The sequence below is a fragment of the Ipomoea nil genome, unplaced genomic scaffold (genome assembly GCF_001879475.1).
Source record: "Ipomoea nil cultivar Tokyo-kokei standard unplaced genomic scaffold, Asagao_1.1 scaffold3104, whole genome shotgun sequence".
NCBI classification, from domain to species: Eukaryota; Viridiplantae; Streptophyta; class Magnoliopsida; order Solanales; family Convolvulaceae; genus Ipomoea; species Ipomoea nil.
Window position 1 is genome coordinate 1,152,254 of NW_017619532.1, and position 22,337 is coordinate 1,174,590.

The 22,337-nt window shown below is 35.2% G+C and overlaps 1 protein-coding gene across 1 annotated transcript; it reads right to left on the bottom strand.

The window, feature by feature from the left end:
* Window positions 1–1,441: 1,441 nt before the first annotated feature.
* LOC109166578 (probable inactive receptor kinase At2g26730) lies at window positions 1,442–5,824 on the bottom strand. Its single transcript, XM_019315476.1, has 2 exons — window positions 4,298–5,824; window positions 1,442–2,336 (listed from the first exon to the last, which is right to left on the bottom strand). Exons 1-2 carry the CDS (start codon window positions 5,613–5,615, stop codon window positions 1,678–1,680), a joined length of 1,977 nt encoding a protein of 658 aa, XP_019171021.1. The 5' UTR covers window positions 5,616–5,824; the 3' UTR covers window positions 1,442–1,677.
* Window positions 5,825–22,337: the final 16,513 nt, after the last annotated feature.

Genomic DNA, 22,337 nt, shown 5'->3' on the forward strand with positions numbered 1-22,337 from the left:
GCCCGCGCCTTCCCATGTGGTCAGTGCGGTGCACTAATAGTTAACAAATATACACCATCCATGTTAGAAAATGCACACCAAAAAAACATGTCACAGATTAGATACGCATCACCAGAGCGCACCATTAGGTATGAATAAAAGTATCACACAGTGTTCAAAAATACATCATTGGGGTGGTGAGTTATATGGTGTATTTTTTGGGTGTGTTGTGTGTTTTTTGGTGTATTTGTGCATTTCATTGTGGTGCTTTTTCCTAACACTATTGGTGTCTTTTGTTAACACTGTTGGTGTATTTTGACAAGCGACCGATATAAATGACCACTACAATTATCATAACACCCCTCACTTATCAGGACGCGCTTAAATCTTTAAATTTTCAAAAATTAGCCGCTGCCGTTAGATTAAGCAAAATGGACGATGCTGATATAGTCGCACCGCCGCACCTAAAGCCACTGCCGCATTTGAGCGCTAATCTATATATATATATATATATATATATATATATATATATGTGTGTGTGTGTGTGTGTGTGTGTGTGTGTGCGCGCGCGCGCTCGCGAGACATATACACCACACATGCAATGTTTTTTGTTCTTTTAGTTAGCCAGCGGCATAGGCGCCCACCTAGGTCCCGCCTAGACCGTTTAGGCGTTAGGCGTTCCTTTACTGCTCGACTTGCACCTCGCGCCTACAATAACCATGATATAATGTATTAAAGATATTTTGGAAGATCTTTGGGTTCAGATAATTCGAAAATCTTTCAAAAAGTAGGTTATGTATATCTACATATATTATTGAAAGATCTTGGGAATTAGAATAAAACATTGCCTAATGACTCGTAGACTAGAAGATTTACATAAGATCATCTAGTAAGATTTACTGATGAAGATATCTTACGCCCAATGATATGATCCCACACGGACTCTTGTGTGTGTGTGTGCGCGCGCGCGTGAGACATATACACCACACACATGCAATGCTTTTTGTTTTTTTAGTTAGCCAGCCGCATAGGCGCCCGCCTAGGTCCCGCCTAGACCGTCTAGGCCTTAGGCGCTCCTTTACTTCCCGACTTGCGCCTAGCGCCTACGGCAACCATGATATCATGTATTAAAGATATCCATATATATTATCGAAAGATCTTAGTAATTAGAATAAAACTTTGCTTAACGACTCGTAGACTAGTAGATTTGCATAAGATCTTTTAGTAATATCTACTGATGAAGATATCTTACGCCCAATGATATGATCCCACATTGACTCTACAAGAGTCTTAAGTGCCGTATAATACTAGGTGCCTTTATCGGGTTGGGTATTCAACTTTTTGGAAGAAGAACAGGCAGAGCCTTCCGAATTGGGTTTAGGTAATAAATATTCGAAATTTTTCCATGTTATGTTTTGGTGAAATGGTATACATTCACACATCCATAAGAGAAAAGGCCAAATGCAAGAAGCATGTATTTCACTAATCAATTTTTGAACAAAAATAATCTTCATGGAAGTATGTAACCCCCTCAAAACCAAAAGTTCAAATAATCTTCAATTCCCTGTAGAATACATTGCACAATATACTTCAGAAAAAAAAAAAAATTATTGAAAAAATAAAAAATAAGACCAAGAATGAAGCTGTAACTCATAATTTAGGCTTCCTGCAAATGTTAAGAACCACCGGTTGATCATTCTATGGTGTTATGCCGTGAGGAGATGAACCTTTCGATCGATCATCGGAGCCTTTGGATGGATCATCCGATGATTGGCGAATCCCATCGTCAGTCTCACTTCTGTGAATCTCCTCAATCATCCTCACAACATTAGCCATTTCAGGCCTTTGGTTTGGCACAGTTGCCACACAGGCCATCCCTATCTGCAGCAGCTGCACCATCTCCTCCTCGACGTTGTGGAACCGCATCAGCTCCACGTCGAACACCTCCGCCGTCCACTCCTCCCTCACCACGCTCTGCACCCACCGAGGCAGATCGATGCCTTCCTCGCCCAATGAGGCCTGGTTTGGCGCCTTGCCCGTGAGAAGCTCCAGGATCAGTACCCCGAAGCTGTACACATCCGACTTGTATGTCGCCTTTCGGGTTTCGAGCACCTCGGGTGCACGATACCCCGCCACACGATGGTTGCCCGGAGCTGAAGCGGAGAACAGCGGGTTCAAGCCGTAGTCTGATACACAAGCGTCGTGGTTGTCTTGCTTGAGGAGTATGTTTGATGCCTTGATGTTGCCATGGACGACTTCACCCGACACATGTAAGTACGCAAGCCCTCTAGCTGCACCGATTGCTATTCTCATTCTGCTGTCCCAATCTAGTGGCGTTCGGCACGACCCTCTACTACCTACAGTTTAAGCTGATAGTCAGACCGCACATTTATTATTTAGGCCTGCATAAAAGCTGCACTAGGCCCCTCTACATCAACAGTTTAAGCTGATAGTTGAACTGCACATTTATTATTTATATATTATGCTCAACAGATACCTATACAAGGACGACCTGCATAAAAGCTGCAGTACGATAAAAACTTGGCTTGTGCCACAAAAATCGGGCAATAATGAAGTTATTCGAGGAAGATATGTATGGAATTTAGTGCAGTTTGATTAGTCTCAACCAAGACAACTAGGAAAGCATGTTGAGTACATAGTACAAGCCTACAAGTTAGCTTTAGTTGTCAAAATATGGGTGTAAGGACAGCTACAAAACCGAGCAGATTCTGAACTTCCATAACAGGAAAAAGAAAAGAGAAAGCTAATCAAAGATAGATTTACAAGCAGACAATTACAACAGTCTGGATTGCTTGCATCCAAAGTTTTTTCAAAAAAAAGGCCTAGCAGTTGGATTGCAGAACAGCAAAAAAGGCGAAAGACATGATGACACAGTGCATTTGAACTTGCCTTTAAATTAGCAATTGTGATAAAGAAGCAATGCAAAAGAGTTTCCATAAAAAGGCTGTTGATGAGTGAGGGCGAAGTCGGTAGGGGCAATCTTGGAAAGGAAGTGTTATATTTTTATAATTTTCTTCTCTCAAAAGTTGAATCCCCAACCCCAAGGGCCCCCCACACCCCGGCCTGACAAAGCATTTGGATTATGTAAATCACGGTGACTCAATGGCTCAGCAGACCGGGCCAAATGCCGGTGCGCACAAGGGATCTGCCCACTTTGAGCATAATCGCCACATTGCCGCTGCCGAGGTTCAAACCTTGGTCTCTTCTCCCAAATACTGCCTACTGATAAAGGTTGCTTAATAAAGGGTAAAATCTTGGACAAGAAAAGTGTGTCTTCCCCTAATCTTTTATTTCTTTCATCATTTGTAAAGGAGGAGAGCATGGCCCTAGTGAATCATGGCAGCCTGCTGCTTTAAACTTGTATTACAATGTTCCATATTGCAGTTTCAATAAAATACTTAAAAACACCAATCATAAGCTATTGTTACCTTTATCTATCTTGCAAATCTTACAAAATTAAATTCGCATTTTTGGTTAGTAGAATAAGACAGATCAGGCAAGGAAACTTGGCTATCTGATCTGTGCTGTTTAGTACAAAATCCTAACATTAATATTTACCTAAACAACAAATTGCCAGCACAAAAACTTTATCCAAATCCCCCAGCACAGTTAAAGAAACAAATCACTTTGTGGATATATGTTACGAGTGAAATTAAACCGAATATGCAGGCTGGCTGAATCAAACTTCAAGAGATTGCAGGAGGGGAACTATTTCAGTTTTTGGCAATAAGATAGACTAAACTATGGTAAATTGGTAACTGGTCGGAATTTGGACAATGCAGATAATGAACTCAAGAATGCAGCTATAGATCACACATTGTCACCATTCATGCACAAACAGCTAATAATCAGTAGCAAAACGCAAAATCTAGCTACTTGATATCACTTGTTAGGATCAAACGCTCACCACTATACCAAAAGTTATACTTAGTAGTGAAGGTACAACTTAGCGCCACATTTCGAAAGGCATGGTGCTGGACTTAGCCCCCTTCAGGCCTCCGCCCAACAATCCCCAACTACCATGTGTGTTGAATCATAAGTTCGGATGTAAACCTGACCTAAAACTGACCGGCTCAAACCAAGAAGGCTAATACTCTAATAGGCCACTCTCGATGGGAGTCGAACTTACAAGCTTACTGAGTCTAATCAACTTGGCTGGGGTTGCCCGTTCTAAAGTTTTAAGAAACATATATAAGACCTTAAGGCTTAATCTATGGCTTCAGGTAAATCCCAGAAAGAACATTCAACAATGCAAATGGTGATGAAAATGAGAAGAGAGTGATAGAAAGAAGCATACCATGAAGAAGAGCAGATAAGCTGCCAGCAGGCATGTAATCAAACACTAATAATTTTTCATCTCTGGAATAGTAAAAAGCTCTTAATGGAAGCACATTTTCATTCTTCAGCTTCCCCAAAACCTCCATTTGATCCTCGAACTCTTTCCGGTTCACCGTCACATCCTTCAGCCGCTTCACCACCACCGTGGTGCCCTCCTCCAACACCGCCTTGTAGCTCGTTCCGACGCTTCCTTTCCCAAGAACCTCCGCGGATGCCCTCAGCAAGTCCTCCAGGTCAAAACTGTACCCTCCGCTGGGAAAGAACACCAGCTTGTTCCGCTCCCCGCCGGCAGAGGCACCGGTCACGTCGTCCTTCGACGATGACGTCCCCGCCTCCGCCGCCGGCGGCTTCGCCGGAGCTGCGTTGGCAGTTGTTGGCGGCTTCGCTGTGTTGGGCGCTTGCCCTGTTTTCTTTGATAAACAGAGGAAGAGAATTAGTAGTAGGAGTAGAAAGCCGATGACTGAGCCGATAACGATTCCGACAATGGCGGCCGTGGAGAGTTTTTTGGACTTCTTGTGGGGAGGAGTGTTTTTGGGCTGGGGGGAAGGGGAAGGGGTAGGAGAAGAGGAATTTTGGTTGCACGGTGGCAATGGGCCGCCGCAGAGATCAATGTTTCCGGCGAAAGCAGACGCCGGAAACTTAGACAATGTACTGGGAATTTGCCCGTTGAGACGATTGTTGGAGAAATCCAAATCGGAAAGCTCAGGAAGGTTTATGGCGGGGAGTTTCCCGTTGAACCCATTGTTCTGCACGTAAAGCCGAGTCAAATTGGTGAAATTGTTGACAGTGGACGGGATTGCACCGGTGAAATTGTTGGAGGAGAGGTCTAGCCGGATCAACCGAGTTGACTCGGCGAGACTCGCCGGGAAATCACCGGAAAACCTGTTGTCCTGGAGGTAAAGACTGCGGAGGTGTACAAGGTTAGAAAAATCCGACGGGAGGGAGCCGGTGAGCCTATTCGACCGGAGACTCAGCACTCGGAGCTGACTCAGCCTGCCCAAAGTGCCCGCCGGAATGTCCCCCATCAACCCGACCGCCGGCAACCTCAGAGCAAAAACAAACGACCGGTTCGCGTCGCATTCCACGCCGACCCACGAGCACGCCGGCGCGGAGGCGTTCCATTTCAGGCGACCACTGTGCGGCGTCTTCGACAAGAAAGCAAGAAGCGCTTGCTTATCCCCCACCGGCTCCGAGCTACCCCGGTGGCAACTCAGTTGAAACGCCACAAAAACAACAAAACAAAGAACCCTAAACCCGGAATTCAAAACAGCCGCCATGATCCCAAAACCGAGAATGTGATTACTTACTGAGCGAGCGATGGTGCGAAGCCGAGGCTCCGGCGAGCTTCCATTACACAGAGGTTAGCGTCTAGAGAGAGAGAAACACAGCGTGGGTAGATATAGAGAGAGAAAGGGGGGAGTGGCGTAATGTGGGACCCGCGGGAGCGAGAGAGTGAGTAGAAGAAAGTGAAAAAGCGAAAGACTAAAGGGAGCGAAGAAACAGAGAGTTCAGTCAGTGGAACGCTTTGTTTATTTAACGTTATTCTCTTCTGACGTTTGTTCCCCACGCGTTTCTGAAAGCCGTGAATGCAACTTCCCACATTTTGGTAGAAAATTACAAAATTTATTCATTGGACTGATATGGAATTACAGATATATCCACGTAATTCCAAGTTACATCTCTACCAATAACGGTTTATTGACATTTCTCGATTTAAATTAATTACGAGTATTATTTATTTTTTTGAAAGGAATTACGAGTATTATTTATAGATAGAGTAAATACCTAAAATGGTCCCTCAACTATAGTTAAATTTATAAATTGATTCTTGACTTTCAATTTTAACCAATTAAGTCCTTAACTTTGTAATTTTAACACGATTTGGTCCTCCATCTATTTAACCGTTTGTTGACTGTGATCTCTGAGGATATATATGTAAATTTCATCGCCGCCCGCCCTCATCTGCTATCGTGACACAGTCTATCGGCCAGCCACAAGCTACTGCCCAGCCGCCCTCGTCTATTGCCATGACACACTCCACGGCCTAGCCTTCACCTATTGCCATGACACACTCCACGGCCTAGCCTTCACCTATTGCCACGACACAATCCACCGCCCAAACACCTTCGCATAATTCATCATTGCCGGCGCTACAACCCAATTTGCAATTTTCATCAGGTTCAACGCCACAAACAACCGTGTCTCGTCATAGCATGTGGAGGCCTCCAGGATGAGGCTGCACCTGTTCGGAAACACGTCGTCTTCTTCGATTTGGTACGAACTCAACTACATTGAATCCAAATGGAGGATGAAGAAAGGCGACAGGATTTGGCAGATTGCTTTCGACAGTGGATTCAAATGTAACAGTGCGGTGCAACCGGAACCTTAAAAAACCGACAATGGACCATGAAATTACATATATATCCTCAAAAATCACAGTTAACAAACGGTCAAAAAGATGGAGGACCAAATCGTGTTAAAATTGCAAAGTTAAGGACTTAATTGGTTATAATTGAAAGTCGATGACCAATTTGTGAATTTAGCTATAGTCAAGGGACCATTTTGTGTATTTACTTTTATAGATATGATCTTTTTCGCAGCTTATTTAAAAATTTATAACTTATTTTAAACTATTAATAAGTTATAAGTTTTGTTTGGTATTGTTTCAAAAATAAGTTAGTAACTTAAAATAAATGTTTATTTTAAAACACTATTAGCTCTGTTTGGCAGAACTTATTTAGGAGCTTATAGCTTATTTTAAGCTACTAATAAGCTATAAGCTCTGTTTGGTAATGTTTCCAAAATAAGCTCCTAGCTTAAAATAAGAGCTTATCTTATTTTGGAACGCTACTTTAGGGCTATGTTTGGCAAACCTAGCTAAAAAGCTACAAGCTAGGAGCTGAAAGCTGAAAAGCTACAAGCTAGGAGCTGAAAGCTGAAAAGCTATAAGCTCGGAGCTGAAAACTGAAGAGCTGTTAAGCTAATTGTTATGATTGAAAGTGTTTGGTAAAATTAGTTTTTTGATAAGCTGATAAATGTAAAAAGGCTAAAAAGGACATCTTCATAAAATTTAAATTAGTTTGTTTACATATTAAAATTTAATATTTTAAAATAAAACTATTAGAATAATCATGATCTAGCATCTCATAATGAGGTAGCAATATTGTTGCAAATCTAATAATAATAATAATAATAATAATAATAATAATAATAATAATAATAATAATAATAATAATAATAATAATAATAATAATCTCTTCAAAAATAATAATACTAATAATAATAATAATAATAATAATCTCTTCAATAATAATAATAATAATAATAATAATAATAATAATAATAATAATATTTGCCGTGAAAGTTTCGGATAAAGGAGAAGAGAAAAGGATTTTAATTGGGAAGGATAAATTATGTCATTTCTTTAAAATAATAAGGATAAAGATGGACAAAAAGTTAGGAAGCTAGGAGCTTATTTTGAAACGCTACCTAAGGTAGCGTTCCAAAATAAGCTCTTATTTTAAGCAAGAAGCTTATTTTGGGAACATTACCAAATAGAGCTTATAACTTATTAGTAGCTTAAAATAAGCTATAAGCTTCTAAATAAGCTCTGTCAAACAGAGCCTAAGTAGCGTTTCAAAATAAGCTCCTAGCTTCCTAACTTTTTTTTTTTTCATTTTTATCCTTATTATTTTAAAGAAACGACATAATTTACCATTTTCAATTAAAACCATTTTCTCTTTTCCTTTATCCGCAACTTTTACCGCGGTTATTATTATTATTATTATTATTATTATTATTATTATTATTATTATTATTATTATTATTAAAAATAAAAAGGAAGAAGCTTGCACTACTCCCCTTTTGTTTTCATTCCCACCATCCCACATCGGTGAGAAAAGTGGAATGGAGCGTTGAAGTAATGAGGCTGCTATTTAAGGAGCCTCAAGACTCCTTTCAAATTAGCATTTCGTTGCCTTGGGCAACAATGAAGAGCTCATCGATATGAAGCTTAATTTATATATATATATATATATTTTTATATTACCATGGGTGTTTTGAATTTTTTCTCAAAATGTCAATTGCAAACGTTTCAAATTACAGCATTTGCAAAAAGTAGAGGTTTGGAGCAAATTGTTGTTCCAAATTGTTGCTCTACGAAACACACATTTTGGTGGTTTGACATGGTCAAACGTCAAAAAATGACAAATTTACCAAAAATGGGTGGATATGTCATTTACCAAACATTATCAATATATTCTTTCTTATTACTTTCATATTCCTAATACAATTTTAGATTAAAATTAGTAATCGTAATAATACAGTGCATATACTTCCCATCAAGACGAAATAAATACCACAATGCAGTTTTAATTATTTATATTTTTTATCTTTTTTATTTACAAAATTATTTTAATAATGTGTGTTATATGGGGAATCTAACTGCATCACTACATAGTCGTAATTCCTACTCATAATGTTCTTACTCACTCATCCATTGTACTTCTCTCTATTGGATGTTATTTGATGGGTTAATTTGGATAATAAATAGTCTCATTTAGTTTTTTTTTTTTTGTTTTTTTTTTTGTTTTTTTATTTTTACTTTTCCAAAACATAGTCTCATTTATTTAAACAATTAATCATTGACAATACATAATTTACGCGATTATATTAATATAATTACCTAATAATTACATATTCTTTCCTACTTTCCTATTCGTACTACAATTCTACGTTAAAATTCCTTTTCGTAATACAATTCTAGAAAATCGGAGACCCTCAAATAAACAACAATATTATTCCGCTAACAACAATATAGTATACAACTATTTCAATTCATATAAAAAAATACAGTACATATACTTCCCTGCTATTCATAAACAACAATATTGTTTTTTCGAATTTGCAAATCGTAGACAATAATATTTTTCTTTCGATTCTGCAAATCGTAAACAACACTATTATTCTTTCACTAATGGGGTCTATTTTTGTCTCTACTTCCGACTTATCCCCCAAGACGAGAAAAAGTTGTATAATGCTCCGATGCTGTCTCTGCTTCCGACCTATCCCCCAAGACGAGAAAAAGTTGTATAATGCTCCGACTGATGCGTTGTTATTTGTCCAGGGAATATCAATATTCCACGGTCAACCAACAAACACTGGAGTGCTTACTCCATAACTTCCATAGATTTGATTTTGTTTACGTGGATGTTTCTAAACAACTTGATTTTGTAGTATAGTTATACGAAATTAAACATTGTTAAAAAACAAACTGCATATTTCCGATGAGATTTGAATGACATTTTTTTTAGCTATCATTGTATTGCATGTTTATATTTATTAAACTATAAATGTGTATCGATCAAAATTTTGATTATGACACAAAACATCAGAATATATTTCAGCCTAAATAATCATATTCTTATTTCCTTTCAAAAAAATCATATTCTTATTTTGTAACCATGCTGCCTATTTCATATTTTGTAATCATCCTGTTATGCATAAAAATAGAATTTTGTTATCCAATTTTATTTCTATGTTATTAGTAGAAGCTTAAGTGACTATTTTTATGTTATTACTATGTTAAAATAGAATAAAATTATGTTAACTGTTACACTAGAATTCTATCACTATATGTATTTGTTCTTTAACTAACATGTTTCTGGCATAAATGCATACTTGAGTTTTTAGTTTTATCATTTTAGATGAATATTAAAGTTCTTTAATCTTAGCTTGACTACCAAACAACTATACTTCATCTAGGTTGGAAAATTTTGAATTCTAAAATGCAAACTAAAACTTTACATGCTAAGGTTATCATCGTTAACAGTTCCCAGTGTAGCTACAATACCAAGCACATCACATGATAGTGGGTAATTATAAAAAAACAACATAGAGTTGTATATAAACTAATTAAAATTTGTCACTAGGACATCTATAGACAAAGCCGTCTCAAGAAGTTAAAATGCATCGAATTTTAAGATCTATTTTAAGTAAAATTCCCTGACAATATATAGTTACTACTCATATTTTTTAAAGGTGACAAAGTGTAACTTTATAAGGCAAAAGACATCTACTGAAACAAGGAATCAAAAAAGTCACTCTACATACATATTAAATGACTAAAGACGGGTTGGAAGAGGATGAAACACAACTACCCATCTTTTCCAATATATAGTTTTGCAGAGAACGCTTTCGATAAAAGTGCATTTGTGAAAAGGCACAAAACCGGTACACACAACCTTTGCTTACAAAAGACACATACCCGATACAAAAACACACATAAACTATAACACACCAGAAAAACATGCATTTCAAGTATAGCAAAGCAAACTAATAATCATAAATAACACTAAACACATAGTGGAAGAGTTAGTTGCAAGCCTTACATTTAGGGACAAACAACTCTCAAATAATTTAAATTTAATTCATTACTAATTCACATGCAAATTTATAACTTGGATGCAAAAATACGTACTAAATAGTCAAACAAGCCATAAAGCAGGTAGAATGGAATAGTACATTAGATAGAATACAACTGCTCTAGAAAAATATAACGAAGATGATTGTAGAAAAGTTTCAATTGAGGATAAAACACAACTGCCCAGCAAACCAAAATTAAAGAAACCAAATCGAAATGTCCACCCCTATAATTTTTATTAATGTGTCTTTTATTTTATCTAATTTACAATTTAAAAAAAATATTATAAAGTACGAATATTTTGTCTTTTAGTGTATTTCATTAATTATTATAATTTTTATTCTTATTTATCAATTTATTGATGTTAGAATAAGAAATTTTACTATTGTTTGAAAATGTTTAATTAAATAAATAAAAGGCATATTAACAAAAATTAAATGATCATATAGCAGAGTATTTTATTTCTTTCTAAATGCTTAGTTAAATAAAATTAAAGAAACATTATTGATTAAAAATTGTTATAGTAGAGTTCATTGTAACATAAATGTTATTTGGTCTACTCTTACTATTAACATTTTGATTTTTTAGTATTTATAAAAATAACATTAATGTTGTAGCAATAGCAATGTAAAAATTGATAAGTGACAAAATGATGAAAAACTAATGGATAGTAATGAAGCAATGATGAGACTAAAACTATCCCTATTTGAAAAATAAGATTTAAAAGTTTTATTGTTATAGAGAAAAATCTCTTAAAATTATTATATTAAATATTTTGGATGATGATTTGAATGTCAAGTAAGCCTACCTGCTAAAACAAATAAAAAAATGTCTAATTGTACTTTTTTTTCTCCTAAATTCAATGATCTCTTTAAAACTTTTTAAATTTAAGGATTCAATTCATTTTACTAACAAGTTTGAAAGCTTATATAACCTGTATTTCATAATTAAAAATGATTGTGATTTATAGGCTCACTTATGAATACATCATTACTTCATTACTTCATTTGTTCATTACGAGATTGTCTTTCATATTTCAGAACAATTCACATTGATTCTCACATATGACATGGCTATCAACAAAGTCCAGGGCCAAACACTAACTCATCTTTGGTTATTGCTGAAAAACCCGGTGTTTAATCATGGTCAATTGTACGTTGTTTTTTTCTGAGTCACCCATCCTAATGGCCTGAAGGTGTTAGCTCTAGACGATGATAGACAAGATTTTTTTACTACTACCAATGTCGTTTACAAAGAGGTTTTCAATAATGTGTAATTCGAACCGGTGATATTAATTTTTTTTTCAAATAGCACATTTGGTCAAACCCTTCTTCACCACCTCTAAATCCATTTATCTCCTCTTCAGTGATTCAAATGCCAAATGAACCCTAGACCTTAAAATCGATTAAAGCTAGGCACAAAACTCACGCACATTAAACACAAACATCACGCACCTTAAGCACAAGACTCACGCACATTAATCAGCCCCCACCCCCCCCCCCCCCCCCAAAAAAAAAATGGGAAGGATTCTCGCCAACACCCTAGGGATCTGTTCGGCCTCCCAAATATGCCGCCCTCACGGCGTGGGTATGTTCGACCTCCCAAATACGCTGCCCTCACGGCGTGGGTCTGTTCGGCCTCCCAAATACGCCACCCCCAAATACGGGCGTGCCGGCGTGGGTCTGTTCGGCCTCCCAAATACGCCATGTAACAACCCAAAATTTCATTTTATAAATCCAGTATTAAGAAATCCCAAAATAGCCTTTTTCACTCCATTAAAAATTTTTGCGATCAATCGGTGTTTGAATAAAATATTTTCGTCACATTTTAAATTAATTCGACACCAAAAATGAATTCTATTCAAAAATTTCTAAGCTTTCGGGTACTTCGCGTACCAAGATTTGAATCGAGAAATTTATCTGAGTGAGACCGGGAGAATTCAAAATGATTTTAAACAAGTGTTCATCCAAATAGCTTTTTGAGAAAATTCACTTTCAACCCCAAAGTATTTAAAGTTAGCATTTCTAGCCTTGGTCCATGATACAAGGTGAACCATTCCATTCCAAAAGACTTTGCTTAGAATTCATTTTATGTAAGCTTTTACCCTTTTGCCATCCACCAATCATAGGAGATCATCCTAGGGTTTTGTGCTCCTATATATTGAGCATTTATCAGACTTAGCCTCTTTGTTTCCACGATTGAGCTCCCTCCCCTGCAAGAACACCAAGAAATCACAGTAAGTTTTCAACCTTCATCTCCATCCACTCATTTTCTCTTCTAGCTTTCATCATTCTCTGAGATTCTAGTTTAAGTTGGTTGTGTGGTTCGTTGAGATGTCTAGAAGGTGAAGGAGGTTGTAGCTAGCTAAGGAAGAAGGTGGAAACCAAGCTAGAAGAAGAGAAGTCAACAAGAGGTATAACCCCATGGATTCCTCTTTAAAATTGGCCCTGTGAAGCCTTAGTTTTGAGTAGAAATTAGTAGAAACTATGAGTTTTTGATGTGTTCATGCTTAGAAGTGATTTAATATTTGTTTGTGAGTTATTGAGATTGTTTTGGACTTGTTTGGATTGGATTTTGCAGATGAAACTCCTTCTGGTGCACAACACAGTGTGCACCAGATCAGATGAACGGCCCTAGCCGCGGCTCATCAGGAGGGCCGCCGGCTAGAGCCGTGCATGCACGGGACTAGGGCACGGCCCTAGAGGAGGGCTGCTGCCTAGTCCCGGTGAAGTAATGGGGTGTGAGGCGTGGACCATGAGGAGTCCTGCGACTTTGATTCTGAGAAGAATCTGTGCAGTGGCCGGGCCCTTGTGGTTCAGCTACGTGTCATTTCGGGCCGAGTGTTACGGGCCCTTGTGGCTCGGCTCTTCGGGACCGTCTCGATGCACGTTTTGGCTTTGATTTCGCTGAATTTGGATTAAAAACGAGTATGTTATGAAGGAATTTGTGAAGAATTGCTACACAGAGTATATATTTGTTAAGTTACTGTGTATGAAGAATTATTTGACTATGTGATCTGATGATGTTTTTATTGAGTAAAGAAGCATGATCATTTGAGAATATGATTTATTATGAAAGCATGACTAGATTGAGATATTTGATCAATGAGAAATGAAGCATATTTTGTTGATAGAATGTATAGAATTTGCTATGTTGCAAACCGAGCATGACATTATATCCTTAAGTGTTTCATTTTATACATGGTTTAAAAGCATGTTATAGAGCATTTCGACATTTCACATGTGTCATATTTCAAAAATGCATAAGGGGCCAACATGAGTCCAAGAATACTTTCAAAAATCATGAGCATGTGGTATATCATTCTTTGATGCATTGAGAAGTAGTAGAATTGTTGCATGCATGAGATTTATGCATGAGAGATATATTTATGTATTATCTATATCGGTGAGGTTTTGGAGGATACCGTTTAGACTATGTCCTCTCGGGAGATATTTATGGACATTGCGGTCCCAGTATATGTAACGCGGCGTATTCCCACGTTACGAGGTTGGAAATTGCCCGCTAGGCTTGGAATCCTGGTTAGGGGGTGTGCACACTAATAGTTCGATACCTGATTCCACAGAGATAGAATCACGAGATTGGTTCCGTAGACGGTAGGAGATATTGGGTCGGATTTATGCCGTTCCCGATGGGGTAATTCACGCATCGGTGAAACCCTAAGCCGTCTACGAGTAAAAGAAAGAAGAGAGTCAAAAGGGACTCAAGAGAAAGAAAACGAGTCAAAAGAGACTCAAGAGAAAGAAAGTGAGTCAAGAGAGACTCAAGAGAAAGAAAGCGAGTCAAGAGAGACTCAAAAGTAAGAAAGACACCTCCACAGAAAGTACTCTATTTTTATAATGAGTGAATGAGTGTATATATATATATATATATATATATATATATATATATATATATATATATATATATATATATATATATATATATATATATTCTTGCACGAGATTGCATATGAGTATGAGTATATTGTTGCACGAGATTGCATATGAGTATGAGTATATTGTTGCACGAGATTGCATATGAGTATGAGTATATTATTGTTGTACGAGATTGCATATGAGTATGAGTATATTATTGTTGCACGAGATTGCATATGAGTATGAGTATATTATTGTTGCACGAGATTGCATATGAGTATGTTTATAGTATTGCACGAGATTGCATATGTTTATAGTATTGCACGAGATTGCATATGAGTATGAGTATATTCTTGCACGAGATTGCATATGAGTATGAGTATATTTTTGCACGAGATTGCATATGAGTATGAGTATATTCTTGCACGAGATTGCATATGTTTATAGTATTGCACGAGATTGCATATGAGTATGATGTATAAGTATTGCATGAGATTGCATATGAGTATGTTTATAGTATTGCACGAGATTGCATATGAGTATGTTTATAGTATTGCACGAGATTGCATATGTTTATAGTATTGCACGAGATTGCATATGTTTATAGTATTGCACGAGATTGCATATGTTTATAGTATTGCACGAGATTGCATATGAGTATGATGTATAAGTATTGCATGAGATTGCATATGAGTATGTTTATAGTATTGCACGAGATTGCATAAGAGTATGAGTATATTGTTGCACAAGATTGCATATGAGTATGTTTATAGTATTGCACGAGATTGCATATGAGTATGATGTATAAGTGTTGCACGAGATTGCATATGAGTATGACTATAGTATTGCACGAGATTGCATTTGAGTAAAGTATCGCATGAGAGTACATAATGAGAATGTTGATTTATAATCGTTTGTTGTATTAGAAGTCTTGTTTATCAAATTATGAGATGAAAATATGAAAGCATGAGAATACCTGTTATATGGTTTATTAGCATGATCCTATCTGTAAGTATGAATTGCTTGTTAAGTTATTGAGAAGTTTATATGTTGATGAATTTAAGTGAATAGTCTTATATATGAGCATGGCTGCTGATATAATAGGGTGCAAGCATCTAGAAAGTATGTGTTAGATCTAAATATGACTTCAGATGAGTTTATTGTTTATAATGAAACCAAATGTTTTCAAAGTAAATGCTAGAATGCTTTACGGGGTTGAGTGTGGTTAAACTTAGCTTCGTGCTAACGTGTGTTTTCCTATTTGTCTATGTGTTGCTTGCAAAACCCCTTTCAGGTGGGTCCAGCAATGAGAAGAGATCGAGTTAGATTAGTCTCTTAGTTTGAGATGTCTAAACTCTAGTTTTATTGATGATATGCTATGGATTTTAGACTTATTGACCCTATGTTTTTGAGGATGATGTAGACTATTGGGGTGACGTTTTTTCCCCTTATGTTTCCAGTATTTTATTTGGATGCCAGATTTTTCCCCTTATTTGGTAACACTCCCACTAATTATCATTTAGTTAATGTCTGCTTAGAGTTGTAATTCTGCCAATCACGGCTGAACTAGTAAAAATAGATAATCGTCAATAGCAGGCTTCAAACCTACGCATGCGTAGCCCACCAGATTTCAAGTCTATCTCCTTAACCACTCAGACATATCAACGTTGTTATCATTTAGAGATTTTAAAATTATTTGTACATAGGGTTATAAAAATCTTAAACACTGATATATAAAATCCTCAAAGTTTCAGCACCGGATGCTTTGCATCTACACATTAGCTATTAATTCAACAATTATTTGGTCGAACTCAAGCAATGATAACATCACAAAACATAATTGATCCAAACCATCTTTTCAATTACACTATATAATATTTGATGTTATAATTTATATAATTATATATCGATCCAAATATTCTTAAAATATTATAACAAATCCATTTCGTGCATCGCACGTGTAAAAATACTAGTAATTTGTAATTTTAAATACTGTGTATTAAAATTTTAATAAAGTTTATTATTTTAACTAATTATCCATCTTAAATATTAATTCTTATTTTAATTGTAAATATCTATATTCATAATTTTCATGCATGAAATCAACATAATTATTAAATAACAAAGCTATATATATATAAACGAATTAAGCTCATATATATCTCCTTTTTATATATTAAATTTAATATCATTAATAGTTTTTTTTGGAACAGAGATTAATTCATTGAATCAGCCAAAAGAGTAGCAACAAGATAGGGTGGTAGTGTGTCCAACCACACCCCCGTAAGCTGCCAAAGAAATAGTTGTCCGTGCTATAACATGGGCCACCTGATTCGCAGATCGCTTTACATAACTAAAATTGACCCCCTCTACCATTAATAGTTTTTAATAACATAGCATAATTTGAATATTCCAAATCCTTTGTCCTTTCTATGCATTGCATAGATGACATACTAGTGTACTATATTGACATACTAGTACTACATATATATATATATATATATATATATATATATATATATATATATATATATATATATATATATTTTGAATCCGGTGCACACCCCCTAGTCAGTCGAGCCCGTGAGCACACTCCCTGATCGATTTTAATTTTTTGACGATTCAGATTAATTACCACTTGGATTCCATGTTATACTGATTTTAGATGAAGCATGAGTCTTTTTGTTCTTAAGCACTATATTTATTAATTTCCATTTCATTTATTTCCATTTTTATAAAGATTTGTAACGTTATTTCAGCTCTCCTTAATTAATATTTCTATCTCTCTCTTAGTAATTTTCTTTGGAATTTTACGGCGGTGTGTGCGTGGGTGTGGAATGGTGTGTGCGTTTTACTGTAACAGGGCTCGTACACCATGGCGTGCTGGTTTTTTTTTCATAAAATTATGCGTTTTGGTATGTGCGTTTCGTGATACAAGCATGTACATTTTGGTTTGTGTTTTACTAGTTTCGGGCGTGTGCGAAACGTAGATATAGTATTGAGCTTGTTGTGTTTTTTTTTTTTTTTAATAAATTGTGAGAAATTTTACGATGGTGTGTGAGCGAGTGTGGAATGACGTGTGCGGTTTTCTGTAACAGGAGTTGTACACCATGGAAAACTATAAAACGCAAACACCATTCCACACCCACGCACACACCGTCATAAAATTTTCCATAATTTAAAATTTCAGATGTACAAAATATAATTAATTATTACTATTGATAGGGTCCCTAATAATTTAAAATATCAATTTCCATTGATAATCTCCCTAATATAATGCTTAAGATTCCAATTGAATTATATCCATAATTAAACATATATCTACAATTACTATTTAATCCTTTTGATTTAAATATATCCTTAATTACTTTTACAATCTCTTATAATCTCAACCATTTATGGAAAATGAATCAATGGATATCATGAGATCTCATGATCTCATCTCTCATCTAGTATAGGGGTTGCACCAGATTCGAACCCTAAGCCTATATATATATATATATATATATATATATATATATATATATATATATAGAGGAGAGATGTCAATAATTAGCACATCCGTAGATTCTTTATTCCAAAAAATCACAAACCTAAGTAGCAATTATTATACCGTGGACCATAGTTTACACATCGCTGTGTAGACCATGATCATCGAATGAAATTGTAGTAGAATTAAATAAAATGATACTTTAGTATTACTATAATGAAACTAGTGCGTGTGTAAAATGAAACTAAAAATCAGAGCACATGCATTATTGTCAAATGAAAATGTAGTATAATTAAAACGATACTTTAGTATTGCTATAATGAAATTACTGTGTGGAAAATGAAACTAAAACCTAGAGCCAGGCAATAATGCAGTTATATCCGTTACTATCCGTCGCTAACATATATTGTCAATTGACCTGAAGTGCAATTAAAATAATATTTTAACATTACTATAATTAAACTAGTGAAAATATAGTACAAGCAATATATATATTATCAAATGAAACTATACTAGAATTAAAATGATACTTTAGTATTGCCAGTGGCGGATCCAGAAAATTATGTCAGTGGGGGCATACTTAAAATGATGTTAGAATTGTTAATGCCAAAATATCAAACACCTACCTATAATATGGTCCAAATATATTATAAATTATAATAAAATGTTTATGATAGACTACTTAGGGGTGGAGCCAAAAACTATACTCGAAAAAAAATTATATTAATAAATACTTTAATTTAAAAAAAAGAAACATTTATTAATAGGTGGGAAGAAAGAAAAGTGCTGCAGGTGGGTTTCGAACATTTATTAAAAGCTGGGAAGTTCGAACATTTATTAAAAGCTGGGAAGGAAGAAAAGTGCTGGAGGTGGGTTTCAAACCCATGCCATTTTATATATCATAACCAAGGTTCAACCAGTTGAGCTGCTAAATTCTTTAGTAATCATTACATATAAATGTATATATACTAAGAGATTGCAAAGGGGTGAGCAGCCCCCACTGCCCCCATTGTGGCTCCGCCACTGAGTATTGCTATAATGAAACTAGTGTGGAGGAAAAATGAAACTAAAAAACATAACAATATTGTGAAATGAAACTGAAGTGTAATTAAAATGATACATACTTCATGGTCTACGCTACTACATAAACCATGGTCCACAGTAAAATTTGCCCCTAAGTAGAGGTGTCAAAAAAATAATAATAAAGGTGTCAAACGTGCAAGCTTGGGCTGACCTAGCCTTGCCCATCATTGGCCCGTTTATTTTTTGGACCGAGTCACTCTGGTCTAATAATAATGGCAAATTATGCTGTGCATGGTGCATACGGATGCAAAAACGACGTCGTTTTGTATCAAAACGCGCGTCATACTTAAAAAAAAAAAATCAGTTTCGATTTCCAGCAACAACATTATATTATTCATTTTTTTTTAGTTCATTCATTCTGGATTTTTAGTTATGAAATTCTGGATGTATAGTTATGCAATTCTGGATGTATAGTTATGCAATTCTGGATGTGTAGTTATGAAGTTATGGATGTGTAGTTATGCAATTCTGGATTTGTAGTTATGAAGTTATGGATGTGTAGTTATGCAATTCCGGATGTATAGTTATGAAGTTATGGATGTGTAGTTGTGCAATTATGGATTTATAGTTATGAAATTATGGATGTGTAGTTATGCAATTCTGATATTTTTTTTTTTTTTTAAGTTAGACGTCAGAACGACGTCGTTTTTGCATCCGGATGCACCATGCATGGTGCATTCGGATGCACAGCATAACGATTGAATAATAATGAATAAATGACACAAGTGATATAATTTATTTTATAGTCTATCTATATTTATTTTATAATGGAGAAATATTTTATAGGTAAAATATTTTAAATGATTTATTTATTTGTAATAAATTTGATAATTTTGATTAAGTTTATTTGTATTGATTAGTTATATACTATAATTGGTAAATATGTAAATGATACTTCAATTCATAGTAAAATATATTTGGTTTGTTATAGTATTTAATAATTAAGTAAATTATTTTCATAATTAATGTATTGAAAGTAAATATAATTAGCTAATTGAATTAGTAATTAATGTTAACTAAAAGAATACTTAACCGTGTATGAGTAATTTGGTCCGAATACATTAACGTACAATCTTTTTAACATAATGTTCAACTTGACAATCATAAAAAATAAAGACATAATTCAATGATATAACTTACATTGACTTTTATACTTTAGTTTTATTAAGTTATATTTATTTATTGGCCCAGCACATTGTGCTTAGATGGCATGTAGTGGCTCTCTCATATGGGAGGTCATGAGATCGAGCCTCAGTGGAGGTGGTGTTGACTCTTTGTGCTTCAATAGGTTGAGAAAAAGTATAGATGAACAGATACTACAATGTAATAGAGTTAATAGCCAAAAAAAAAAAAGTTATATTTATTGAGAATCATATTACATGCACTTTATGTACCCAATATATATATATATATATATATATATATATATATATATATATATATATATATATATATATATATATATAGGTAGAGGATCAAATGAGGTCATGTTTCTATGTGAGGTTTGTGGTCAAATAATGATCCTTGATTTTAGTTAATCTATGGCTATTAATTTTTTGGTTTATATTTAGGGGATTTTATTTATGTGTTGCCGCCTCTTTAGGTGGGGTGGTTTTAGTCTTTGTATTTTTTTCCTTCCTTTAGTTATTTATTTTATTTTGGGTGATTGCATGATTGTAGTTGGCTTAAATATGGTAATTAAGATTTTTTTGATTCCCTGAGTTATTTACCGTGTCTCTTTATATTGAGCGCCTAGTTCACTGGTTTTGTTGTCTTGCTTTGTGTTTTGTCAGACACTACTGTCTCTTAGTTATCACTGGGTTTTTTTTTCCGCGGTTGGTGCTATGGATTCTCCAGGTGTGTATTTTTGTTGTCTCCAATATTTATTCATTGTGCATCATTAATTGGTGTTCGAATATATATTTCTTTTGTGCATCGTTGTTTCTGTTTTTTTTTTTTGTGTTTAGTTATGTATTTGTTTTTAAGATTGTCGTTGTGGGGGTTGTGTGTTATTAGTATTCATCGTTTTGTATGCATCGTTTTGTATGTATGTATTTTTATGCACTCTTTTTGTTGTGCGTAATATTTTTTAATATTAATATACGGTTTTTTTTGGGGGGAGGGGGGGGGGGGGGGGGATAAAGATGTTTACCGTGTGTGTTGTTAATATTCTCTATTTTAATTTTGTCATTTTGATTTTTTTTTCATCTTTTCATACGGGATTGTTGCTTTCAACGATTTAGTTGGTTATTACCATTCGTTTGTGTTTTTTTTTTTTTTTTTTTTTTTTTTGTTTTATAGATACGTATACTGTGTTTGATATTGGTATTTATTTTAAAAAATTCAGTTTCGTTATTGACTGTTGCGTTTAGTTTTTGTGTACCTTGTTGTCGTTTTTTTTTAGTATTTGGTGCGGTAGGTGGTTTTTGACGCCAGGTGCATGTATGAGAGTTGGCAGTGTGCAAATGGAGTATTTTTTTCCCTTTTTTTTCGGTTTGTTGTGCCTTTTTGTTGCATGTTTGTATGCTTGTTTTGTGCGTAGTTGGCTCTAGTTTTTATTTAGGTTAGTTTTGTTTTTTTTTTTTTTTTTTTTTCATTTCAGTGCTGTAGACTTTTTTTACGTTGTGTGCATGCGTTGGGGTTTCATTGTGCACGGGGTTGATTTTTTTTTTTTTCCCTTTTTTGGGGTTTTTGGGTATGTTTTTGCATTTTTGTTAATATTTTCTAGTCTTGTTTTGTATCTAGTTCGTTTTTGTTTTTAGTTACATTTTTTCCTCATTCTAAATGGTGCAATTTACCATGTTACTTTGTGCAACCAGTGTGTAACAAATTATGTTTCCAACTATAGTTTGTGCACTCACACATTTGATTAGTGTGCAACCAGCACCTATATCCCCTATATCTGCAACAATTAATTGTGCACTACCACTTCTTGTAAGACTGCAAGCAGCCCCCTTGTACATTGTGTGCAACTAGTTCCTTTCATTAGTTTGTCAATATTCTAAACTGTGCAGGTTGCCAATATATGTTTTTGGTTGATACTTGTTCTTTTTGCTCTGTACATGTATGGGGGGTTTCATTGTGCTGACAGTGTGTTTTTTTCCTTGTTTTGGGCATGTTGTGCATTTTT